This window comes from Coregonus lavaretus, assembly GCF_964263955.1.
Source record: "Coregonus lavaretus genome assembly, chromosome: 8".
Classification (NCBI taxonomy): Eukaryota; Metazoa; Chordata; class Actinopteri; order Salmoniformes; family Salmonidae; genus Coregonus; species Coregonus lavaretus.
The window spans coordinates 23,237,362-23,249,518 of NC_139995.1; the positions used below are offsets into that span (position 1 = coordinate 23,237,362).

A 12,157-nucleotide genomic window follows, 5' to 3' on the forward strand; every position below is an offset into this window, starting at 1 on the left:
CACTGAGTACACAACATTGAGAGCAAAATTCAATCAAACGATCCATGTTGTGACAGCTCAATATCAACAAGCGGAACAGCACAGTCAGTGATCAGAATTTAGACTAGCACACTACACAAAAGCCACTGAAACAGGAAACGCCAAGTCAAATTTGTGTCAATCAATTAGCTTAGAATGCAATGCAGGCTATGGCAAGTAGGTCTGTAGAGTCAATGCATGTGTGTGGGACTAGCTAGAGAGAGTGAGGACAGAGAGGATGTCCCTCTCCCTACTAGTCTCGCGTTGCCACACTTCCAAGTCTTGTTCACTTGGCTATTGGAACGAACGTGAGAAAGCCTTAAATCTTACTAACAGTAGGAGCTATAACCCACTGGACTGGACTGGCTTGGTAATGGAAACACATTGTACCCTTCTCGTCAGAGAATTAAGTCAGTATGTTTTAATTAAAAGTGCGAGTATTATATGGCACAAATCGGAAGAGCCATCGTCAGCTAATTTATGTACACTAAATGTATGAAGATGATGGATTGAATGTAAACTGAACTGTTGAAAAAACAAAGGAACAATAACAAATGAGTAAAGTAAAGTCCTTTGATATAATAATAATAATAATAATATGCCATTTAGCAGACGCTTTTATCCAAAGCGACTTACAGTCATGTGTGCATACATTTTTTACATATGGGTGGTCCCGGGATCGAACCCACTACCCTGGCGTTAGAAGCGCCATGCTCTACCAACTGAGCCACAGATATAAAATCCTGCCTTCTCTTTTAGGTAACCAAAAGTATGTTCTAAATGACCTTATAAACTGGGTGGTTTGAGCCCTGAATGCTGATTGGCTGACAGCCGTGGAACATCAGACCGTATACCACGGGTATGACAAAACTTTATTTTTACTGCTCTAATTACATTGGTAACCAGTTTATAATCGCAATAAGGCACCTCGGGGGTTTGTGGTATATGGCTAATATACCACGGCTAAGGGCTGTATCCAGGCACTCCGCGTTGCGTCGTACATAAGAACAGCCCTTAGCCGTGGTATATTGGCCATATAACACACCCCCTCGTGCCTTATTGCTTAATTATGATGAGTGAGAGAGAATAAATTATGAGGTGAGACAATGAGATGTATATTTACATTCTTTAACTCAAGTTCTCTCTGTACAGATACAATGGCTTGGAAAAACTAAGTACTAACTAGTACTAAGAGGAATAGCTGTGTATGTAAGTCTATCTCCCGGGTATTACACTTCTCAACTGGGAAAGAGATCTGGACAGATCTTGACTGAGGTAAAAGTCTGTATTTTAACGACTGAATTGCCACATTGAAATATATATAAAAATACAATGATAGAAATGAAATAGCCTCTAATGCTCCTTTAACTGTACAGAGATGTATCTTTAGATTTCTAAAAGCTACCAGAAAATAAACCTTTGATACTGTTCTAAAGGCACCATAGAAGAAGTCCCTGTGCTGAATTAGTTAAAATCAGAAAGCCTTATTCTGTTACAAGCCTGGGGGGCACAACCACAAACTGGGTCTACCGTATACTAGCCCAATGGATGGAGTATTCTCACATTGATTCTCCAGATGTGGTATTAGGTGAATGCTTCTTGGGCTACATTTATATTTTAAAAATAATTTTAACATACAACAAAGCCATACAAATGTAATGCTGAAGGACTAAACTCATTAAGGTCATAAAGATGTGTATCTGCAGTACAGGAACTATACCATAATGATTACCACCATACATACACGATTTTGCAATACACTCTTCACGCTATAAAACACCTGCTGCCAACATGCAGGGGGAACTGTCACCTCATCATGCAGATATCATTAGTGGATTCTATCAAAGGGGAAAGATAATGATGATAAAAAAAACACCATGCACATAAATGCAGAGATATAAAAAGCAGATGCACATTTTAAAAGGATGAGTAAAACGCTGTCCAAGCTCTGTCCCGCTACCAAAATATATGACCCAGGATTATTCTGGGCACCACACCTCTCTTTCTCAACGTCCTCCTCCTTTCCTTTCCTCTCCTCTCTCATCTCATCCTCCGCTCTCACCCAATCCATTCAAGTTACCTCCTCTGTTGGCATCGAGTCCCTCCTCCCTCCTCCCCACCCTGGATTCATAACCCGCCTGCCCCTCCTGGTGGCGGGTTGCTGGAACAACTCTGTATTCCTGGCCAGACTAGGGAGTTCTCTGGTCTCCAGAGGTAAATGTGAAAGTCATTGGTTGGCCCCGCGTGGCCCGGGTGAGCAGGGATCAGACCCGGCTGGTTGGATGGCAGCGGTATGTGCAGTTGGAGAGGTGGTCGCGCTCCGCCCCCCCATCAGCACTCTGGCAGCAGCCCCCCTCACACGGAGACTCTGGAACACAGAGAGAGAGAGAGGGGGGCATTCACAATATCAAGTCGTGTCTCCACAGATTCAAATACGTTTTGCTACACTTGAATAGTCCTAACTTGTGTGGTGTGACGGTGCTTTGACCCACTGACCGGTGGTGTGCTCTGTTTCTGTGGCCTCGGGCAACAGCAGGTGGGCTCTGAGGGGGCTGGGCAGGGTGGTCTGGCTGGGGGCCTCCTGACTGGTGCCCAGCTGCAGACGCCTCATGTGACGCACCACCGCCGTGGCATTAAACGCTTGCTGCAGGAGGGAACATATTAAGATCAGAATTTTGAAAAGTGATACATGATAAATGCCATAACAGCTGTACTGACTTAATAACAGTCCGCTGAATACTGCAGGATCTTTAGTATTCTACTAATATACTAAACACAGTACACCAGCAAAAATGTATTCGCATTTTGAAGAGGACCAGATGCACAGAAAAAGTAACTCACCCTCCACTTGCTCTTGGCAAAGTTCTTCCTGATCTGAGCACTGACAGACTCATGGATGTTCTTATCTAGAGCTGTGTCACCAGCGATCCTGAGGGACAGAGAAAGACATAAGGGGACAAATTCGGCTGGTTGTCACAAGAACAGGTGAACACTTGGCAAAAGCACACATTTAGTAGATAATTCTGGACATGATAAAGTCGTGTTGTGTGTGTGTGCGTGTATTGTCAAGGAGAAGATGGTGTACACTACCAAGGGTGCTGCAGAGCCTGGTCACATGTGTAGCGTATCCTGGGGTCCTTCTCCATCAAGTGGACTATGAAGTCTTTGGCTAAAAACACAGAATGAAAAGTAATATATTTAACCCAAAGGCAATGCCTTTTTTAAAACATAGATATATCTAATGATGCTACTTACACACAATAAAAAGGTAGCTGACGCAGAAATAGACTCCTAGGATACTACAGTAAAAGGAACTTCACTGCAGCAGAAACACTGTCCAGACTGACTTGACAGTAAAATACATAAACTGTCCACGTGCCTTTGGACTGACTTCAGAAACTCCCCACAGGACTATGTACTGTACCATGATCCCCAGAGCTCTAAGTAATGGTGATCTCACAGGGCCTCAGTGATTGTTCTATGGCCAGTGAGTGTATTATGGTTAATCCCATACACACACACTGACAGCTTGGCAGGAAGACTCAAACCATAACAAACCCCAGACCAAGGTAAGTAACTTCCAATAATATGAAACTGCTGACAAATGGAACTAATAATGACAACGTAGGACTACTGTACCTGAGTCAGAGATATCGTCCCAGTAGGGAGAGTCAAACTCATATTCTGCCTTCAGAATCTGCTCAAAGAGCTTGGCGTCGTTCTCGTCATAGAACGGAGGGTATCCACACAACCTGCGTCAGAATAAGTGCACAAAGGCATCATGTGAGAGTTAGGGGACCTGTTGTAATGCTTTTATACTTGCATCCATGAAGTAATCTGGTATGAGTTGATTGTTGAACACAATGAAGTGGAAACTAGTGTAACACAGTAAGACTGGTAGGAGAAAGACTAAAGTGAAAGAGCCAGTCCAACCCCATGACTCACAGGATGTAGGCGATGACACCGATTGACCAACAGTCCACCGCCTTGCTGTAGGGTTTCTGGGCCAACACTTCAGGGGCTGCCAACGATAAGAGAGCAGTGTTTTCATCAGCATCATTACACATCTAGCCTGACATGATCACTGGGTGTGTGCTTTCATTACATTTTACATTCACATTTCAATCTGTATTGCTGAAGCGATTGTAGCGCTATAAATGCAAAGGTAATTTACTATTGAACCGTTTACCGTGAATGCAGTCTCCACTAACGCGGGAACATTGCCTTTAAATTTAAATCACGCTGTAATGCTGGATTTCCGTGATACGGTACAGTACAAGCCCTAAATCATAGAAACCACATCCTCTTGAAACATAAATACAGACACACACACAGGCATGTACTGATCAGTACCAGTCCTCCTTACCCACGTATCCTGGTGTTCCGCAGGCTGTGGACATGACACTTCCAGATCCCTCGATCTTTGACAGGCCAAAGTCACTGATCATGATCTTAGAGTCCTCCTCCATACTGTAGTACAGAAGGTTCTCCGGCTGGAAAAGAAGACAGAGAATTCAATCAACTTTATTGTTCATTAACATTTTATAAACACACACATACAAACTGGGGAAATAATTCATTATTCAAACTAATGATCAATCAGTTTATACGCTGCTGAACTGCCTGTAAACAAATTAGCTCGTTAGAGGAGTAAAGATAATTTATCTCATTTAAAGGCACTGTAGAACGATTGGGACAAAAGCATCATGTGCCTAGGCAACAAACATTTTCCATACTAAATTATAAGGTCACCCTTAAACCTCTAATCGCAAAACAGTAAAATGGTTGAAATTCAAAGTTGCAATTTTCACAGCACACCTGGTGTCTTCATCCTATAGAGTGGCTATCACTCATCCAGTCTTGTACTATTCAGTCATTGGACAGAAAGAAGAAGGTAAATGACTCCAGTGTTAAACACTGAAATCTCCTCTTTCACTGTTATACTCACCACCTGACCCTTGACCCCTGACCCAGGCTCACCTTCAGGTCGCGGTGTACGATGCCCATGTCATGGAGGTATTTGACAGCGTCCAGGATCTGCTGGATGAGCTTGCTAGCATCTTTCTCTGTGTAAAAGCCCTTCTCCACGATCCTGTCAAACAGCTCCCCACCAGACACCCTGGACAGAGAGGAGGAACGCGTCTGATGTACACCTGCTATGTATGGCAATCTAACTTCAACCGTCTATAAGCCTACATCACCACTAGGTGGAGGCATTGCTTCTTCCTAGATGTACCCACCACTGCTCTCTGTGTTTCAGCTCTAAAAACAAGTTAAAGCCATGTCATGCTGCCTCCCAGAGAGAGAGAGAGATAGAGAGAGAGAGAGAGAGAGAGAGAGAAGCTTTATTGTTTATTTATTGTTTATTTCACTTTTGTTTACTATCTACTTCACTTGCTTTGGCAATGTTAACACACGTTTCCCATGCCAATAAAGCCCTTAAATTGAAATTGAATTGAATTGAGAGAGACAGACAATAGGGAGAGAGGGGGAGAGAGAAAAAGAGTGAGAGAGGAGGAGGGAAAGAGGGGAAGAGAGATAAAAGGGATTTTTATTTGTGCAAACCCCCAACTGTTCTTTGGTTAAATCTGACTGCCCTTATGGCAGTGTTGCTAAAGTGAACCCCCCCCCCCCCCCTTTCATCTCACCACCCACTGTTTTCAACAGTAAAAGCAATCTCTATCTCTCACACACCACTCTTTCTCTCTGTATCTCACTCGCTCCACACCTTCCGACATTTCAGGAAGAGAAATGGGTGGGGGGCAGAGAGGCTGCAGGTGTAGCGCACATTCATTCCCCAGTGGTTGTCAGCAGGCACAATGCTGTGTGTGTGTGTGTGGGTGGGGGGCAGTCTGTGACTTGACTTCTGTTGGGATCAGTCAACAGAAAGGCCCCTGAGCTCAGAGAGTAATTAATGGAGAACGACACTGTGCGTGGGAGACAGCACAGGCAGGGAGTCTAATACATTTACATTTACATTTACGTCATTTAGCAGACGCTCTTATCCAGAGCGACTTACAATACACACACGCAAACACACATACATTGCAGAGGAATAATCTTGAAAGTTTTCAAACTGAAGACTGCCTCTTCACAAGGCAGAGAGTGAGCTGGTTGAGGGACAGAAAGGGCTGACGTGGGTAGAAGGAGGATAGAGAGAGATAGAAGATAGAGGCAGATAATAAAGACAGCAGGATGATCACTCACAGCTGCATAACCAGGTAGAGGTGGGATTGACTCTCAAAGATGTCCTCCAGGGAGACAATGTTGGCATGTTTCAACCTAGAGAGAGAGAGAGAGAGAAAGAGAGAGAAAGAGAGAGAGAGAGAAATATAGAGAGAGAGATAGAGAGAGAGAGAGAGAGAGAGAGAGTCAGTCACAAACATTGTACATTACCATTAGAAATAGAGAACTGTCTGACAAAGTGTGATCGTTAAAAATTGCATTCTGTGATTTTCTCTGAGATCGTTCTCATTATTTCTCTACCTAAATAAACATCATAGGGAGCACTTTATATGAAAAAAGTATTATTTTATATTAAAAAGGTGCTTTATATATAATCTCGGTTAACCCAGAGCTAAAGTCTCACGTAATTGGTCAGATGCTCGATTAAGTTCTGGGTACATGCATGTTAAGAAGGAAAGAAGAGCTCCACCCTCTCTTTGCAATTTATGACAAGTCTATAGGCCAAATGTCCCCTCCCCTTTTGAAATTCGAAAGATGCTAACACCTGCGAAATCGTGATTTGTCCAAAGCAACAGAACTAATGCTGCTCGTTATCTTACGCCTTCCATTGTATCATGACAGCTCTACGGTACCATTTATGGTTACACAGTCTGTCTACGAGAGATTACAATATATATTATACTAATTATCACTAATATTAGTTTAAGCTGGAGCTAGAGTTGTGTTGCCAGTGATGTCAGACTGTGTGGTGTCACGCATCTTTCTAATTGGTTGAGCAGTGTATTCCGACGCCCACCTGGGAGTCATTGGCATGGAGACAGAACAGAACACTGAGCAGGTGAGTCACGGCTCTGGAGGCGGCTTTCTCCCATCAGCCCCGTGCTCGCCCACCTAAAACACTTCACTTTACACTCAAAGACTGTCTGAGAAAGATTGTTTACACACACACACCCACCCACAGACACGCACTCATGTAGGTGCATGCACGCACACACACACACACACACACACACACACACACACACACACACACACACACACACACACACACACACACACACTCACTCACTAAGTCTCTCCTCACAAGCCATTTTTCAATCTTTGGTTAGAGCTCAGCTTGAGTGTAGGAACCATGAATGGGGTAGAAAGCTAACAATGCTCTAACACAATGCCAAATCCTCCTATGACTACAACGGAGTAGCTCTTCTATCACTAGGTGTCTCTCTCTCTACACCAAAGTATCATGGCACAGCGCAGGTAGAATACATTGCTTTCCCCTCAAGCTACTGATAGTCCATTCATCAGTGTCACTACATTTTTAGAAGACCTGCCCAAATAGAACGATATCAGACCCCTTTGATGACACAGACAGACAGACGGCAGGCACCCCATTGATGACAGACACTTGTCACATTGGCACGGCTCGGAGAGAGGCCAAAACAAAAATGGAACCGCACCGCAGTATCAATCTTGTATCACGTGTGTTACTGTGCCCTGTCTGAAACATTGCTGCCTGGGGAAAATCACAACACTTTATCATTGGCAGGGATCCAACTGAGACAAGAGGGAGATTATAAAAGCCTTTCGATTTCATTATGGTCTCAGTAAAGTGTTTCATTGAGTGGAAAGAGTGAGCAGAGATAATGAATTGCTCCATACAGAGGCTGACTAATGGTTTTGTGCAGGACTGGGGGATACATACAGTACAGTTGGTTAAACTAGAGTACAGTAAGGGAAGTTAGCAGCACAGCCACTTCAACAGCTATAAAGTGTTATCCTTATCTCTCTCTCTCACTCTCAGTAAGAAGTAAGACACTGTCCCTCTTATTTGTTTAAACTTGATTAACACTTTGCCATGTGATGTTACAGATATATGAGGGACCATGAAGAGGTTTGTAGGGGCTTGGGGTTGATTACAAACTGTTAACAGATAACTGTATCCAGAACCCTTCACACTGATACCAACTACCCACTATATTCTACACTGTTGTTCACTTCATCCTGTCTGATGTGACTCTGGATGACTAAGCAACTTTGTCCTGTTTCATTGCCTGGTTACCCAAACTCGTTCCTCCAGCCAAACGCTACGCCATGCCCACGGACTTTAGTTTCTTCTCTGCAATGAGTCTGGATCTGAGTACCTCCCCAACGATTTCTAGAACGCGCACACACTCTAACCATTCTGATTGGTCCCAGAAACAGATGGGCTGGGCCAGAAGCAAATAGTGTAGAGGTGCTGACTAACAGTGAATAAAATGTAAGCTATAAAAACAAATAAAGAGAGTTGCACACTCTATGTATAAACTCCCAGTCATTTATTGGGTAAGAAACCACCAACGTTTCAGCATCACTGTGCCCATAACACAAAGCAGCGTTTAGAAAATGTGTCATTGGCTTTGATACTCTGATTGGTTAGAGATGATCCGATCGCTGATTACTTTGTTTTGTACAACACCCCTAATTTTGACGTCACCACAAACGACTTCAACGATGGCAGTCTCGGACTGAAGTATGTAGCGAACATAGAGCAGCGGAATAATTAAATTTGAGTCGTCAGACAAGCTGTTTCATGGGTGCAGTAGTGATGTCCTCTAACAGATGTTTTACACCGTCATTAAGAGGCAGCCATGTTGCCTTGAGTAATTGGGTAAACATACAGAGTTCAGCATCTCACTCCAGGTTTCTCTGACAGTTCATGACCTCATGGGAATACACTAATGGGAAGAGTAGGAGGCTGTGTTACAATACTCTTAAAATGAATGGTTTTCCTCCTTGTCTCCTCACTATTGGCTCATTACCTGACCTCTACATCACAAGGAAGGACCCTAACCTAAGGCACAGACTGATACAATCACTACTAGAAGAATAGAAGAATGAGGTGATCTGCAATGAAAATGTTACAATTCTGGCTTAATTAGACTTTTAGGAGTTTAAACGATGGTCTCTCTCTGTATCTCTCTCTTCCTGTCTGTCTCTTTCTTTCCGTCTATCCCTCTCTCTCACTCTCTCTCGTCCGCACATCCTCAGCTCTAGAAATATCCCTGTATATTCACTTGGCCTCTGTGTCTCATGTAACCCAGGTAACAAGAGCACTATAAATAGCTTAGGCCCCTCTAGTTCCGTTGTTTCCGGCTTGGTCCGTAATTCCACAGTTTTAAAGGGAGGTATTTTAACCAGACTGTCATTACTGCAATTGTAGTCACTATCTGTCTCAGAGTTAAATCACTTGCTCCCCTAACATCAATAAGCAACAAGGGTGTGTAAATGTGTGTGTGTGTGTGTGTATCACTCACTTGTGCAGGACAGCGATCTCATTTTCTATGCTGTTCTCTTTTCCCTCCAGGGCTTTCTTAGGGATGCATTTGATGGCCACCAGTTTCTGTGTCCTCTTCTCTTCCGCTAGGACCACCTCAGAGAAAGCCCCCCTGAAACACAAACAAGACAGGTCAGCCAAAGACACCACAGACTGCCAATCACATCTTATTAGTATTATTGTTCTCAGCAACCATTTTAATTAGTAATCCAGGCAAACCCTCCAAGAGAAAACCATGGCAAGGAAAAACTCCTTGTACAGTGAGGGAAAAAAGTATTTGATCCCCTGCTGATTTTGTACGTTTGCCCACTGACAAAGAAATGATCAGTGTATAATTTTAATGGTCGGTTTATTTGAACAGTGAGAGACAGAATAACAACAAAAAAATGTTATAAATTGATTTGCATTTTAATGAGGGAAATAAGTATTTGACCCCCTCTCAATCAGAAAGATTTCTGGCTCCCAGGTGTCTTTTATACAGGTAACGAGCTGAGATTAGGAGCACACTCTTAAAGGGAGTGCTCCTAATCTCAGCTTGTTACCTGTATAAAAGACACCTGTCCACATAAGCAATCAATCAATCAGATTCCAAACTCTCCACCATGGCCAAGACCAAAGAGCTCTCCAAGGATGTCAGGGACAAGATTGTAGACCTACACAAGGCAGGAATGGGCTACAAGACCATCGCCAAGCAGCTTGGTGAGAAGGTGACAACAGTTGGTGCGATTATTCGCAAATGGAAGAAACACAAAAGAACTGTCAATCTCCCTCGGCCTGGGGCTCCATGCGAGATCTCACCTCGTGGAGTTGCAATGATCATGAGAACGGTGAGGAACCAGCCCAGAACTACACGGGAGGATCTTGTCAATGATCAAGGCAGTTGGGACCATAGTCACCAAGAAAACAATTGGTAACACACTACGCCGTGAAAGACTGAAATCCTGCAATGCCCGCCAGGTCCCCCTGCTCAAGAAAGCACATATACAGGCCCGTCTGAAGTTTGCCAATGAACATCTGAATGATTCAGAGAACTGGGTGAAAGTGTTGTGGTCAGATGAGACCAAAATCGAGCTCTTTGGCATCAACTCAACTCGCCGTGTTTGGAGGAGGAGGAATGCTGCCTATGACCCCAAGAACACCATCCCAACCGTCAAACATGGAGGTGGAAACATTATGCTTTGGGGGTGTTTTTCTGCTAAGGGGACAGGACAACTTCACCGCATCAAAGGGACGATGGACGGAGCCATGTACCGTCAAATCTTGGGTGAGAACCTCCTTCCCTCAGCCAGGGCATTGAAAATGGGTTGTGGATGGGTATTCCAGCATGACAATGACCCAAAACACACGGTCAAGGCAACAAAGGAGTGGCTCAAGAAGAAGCACATGAAGGTCCTGGAGTGGCCTAGCCAGTCTCCAGACTTTAATCCCATAGAAAATCTGTGGAGGGAGCTGAAGGTTCAGTTGCCAAACGTCAGCCTCGAAACCTTAATGACTTGGAGAAGATCTGCAAAGAGGAGTGGGACAAAATCCCTCCTGAGATGTGTGCAAACCTGGTGGCCAACTACAAGAAACGTCTGACCTCTGTGATTGCCAACAAGGGTTTTGCCACCAAGTACTAAGTCATGTTTTGCAGAGGGGTCAAATACTTATTTCCCTCATTAAAATGCAAATCAATTTATAACATTTTTGACATGCGTTTTTCTGAATTTTTTTGTTGTTATTCTGTCTCTCACTGTTCAAATAAACCTACCATTAAAATTATAGACGGATAATTTCTTTGTCAGTGGGCAAACTTACAAAATCAGCAGGGGATCAAATACTTTTTTCCCTCACTGTAAAAGGTTATGAACCAGAAATAAGAGGCCTAGATCAAAGAAAATCACTTTTATTTTTTGTCACTTTTTCTTTATTTCTCCTCTAAATGAATACTGAGGAAACTAGACAATAGACTGGGAGGATATGTATATTATCAGTGCTCCAGTACCCATTCCGAAGCCAGTGGAGCAAGATCTGAAAAATGTATGCAGTATGAAAAATGTATGCACTCACTAACTGTAAGTCGCTCTGGATAAGAGCGTCTGCTAAATAACAAAAAATAATAATAATTCTGACAAACTTCTCGCAAACTTGTCTCAACACGACGTGCTAAAGCCACACACAGGTTCGTAGAAAGCAGCGGTTACCAAACTTTTTTTTCAATTTGACCTAAATAAAATAATTTTCTTGTCTCACTAGATAAAATATACTATATTTCTGGCCAGATTCTAAACCCACAGTTGGCCGTGACACAGGAGGCTTTTGCCATGATGACCTACCACTGGGTGCTGATGCATCATCTGGGAAACACCATAGGTCAACTCGTGAGAGAGATAGACACAATGGAGAATGACAAAGAGAGAGAGCGAACGAGAGTGAGGATGTTCCCCAATGATGGAAAAAGTTTGGGAACTAGTGATCTAAATCACTGTGGAAGCAGAACCCAGCTGCAACCCAAGGGGACTGGCCACAGTCCACCATTTAGGACGCACTGTCCTAAACTGATCTTTATGATTCTGGGCTCAAATCTAGCCCTGCAGCAGGGGGTGGGGAGTTTACCAGTTCAAATTCCTCTCTAGAATCTGGAGAAGTGAACTATGAAGC

The 12,157-nt window shown here is 43.5% G+C and overlaps 1 protein-coding gene across 1 annotated transcript in view; it reads right to left on the reverse strand.

Moving 5' to 3' along the window:
* Nucleotides 1-871: 871 nt before the first annotated feature.
* LOC311133493 (calcium/calmodulin-dependent protein kinase type 1-like) overlaps nucleotides 872-12,157 on the reverse strand; it is a 64,595-nt gene continuing 53,309 nt past the window's right edge. Inside the window, exons 3-12 of the mRNA XM_084166982.1 lie at nucleotides 9,498-9,629; nucleotides 6,226-6,300; nucleotides 4,999-5,137; nucleotides 4,385-4,511; nucleotides 3,964-4,039; nucleotides 3,658-3,770; nucleotides 3,109-3,187; nucleotides 2,860-2,947; nucleotides 2,515-2,662; nucleotides 872-2,386 (exon numbers count right to left, since the gene is read on the reverse strand). Coding sequence (XP_084023108.1) covers nucleotides 2,283-2,386; nucleotides 2,515-2,662; nucleotides 2,860-2,947; nucleotides 3,109-3,187; nucleotides 3,658-3,770; nucleotides 3,964-4,039; nucleotides 4,385-4,511; nucleotides 4,999-5,137; nucleotides 6,226-6,300; nucleotides 9,498-9,629 — 1,081 coding nt within the window. The 3' untranslated portion in view covers nucleotides 872-2,282. The remainder of the gene's footprint in view (nucleotides 2,387-2,514; nucleotides 2,663-2,859; nucleotides 2,948-3,108; nucleotides 3,188-3,657; nucleotides 3,771-3,963; nucleotides 4,040-4,384; nucleotides 4,512-4,998; nucleotides 5,138-6,225; nucleotides 6,301-9,497; nucleotides 9,630-12,157) is intronic.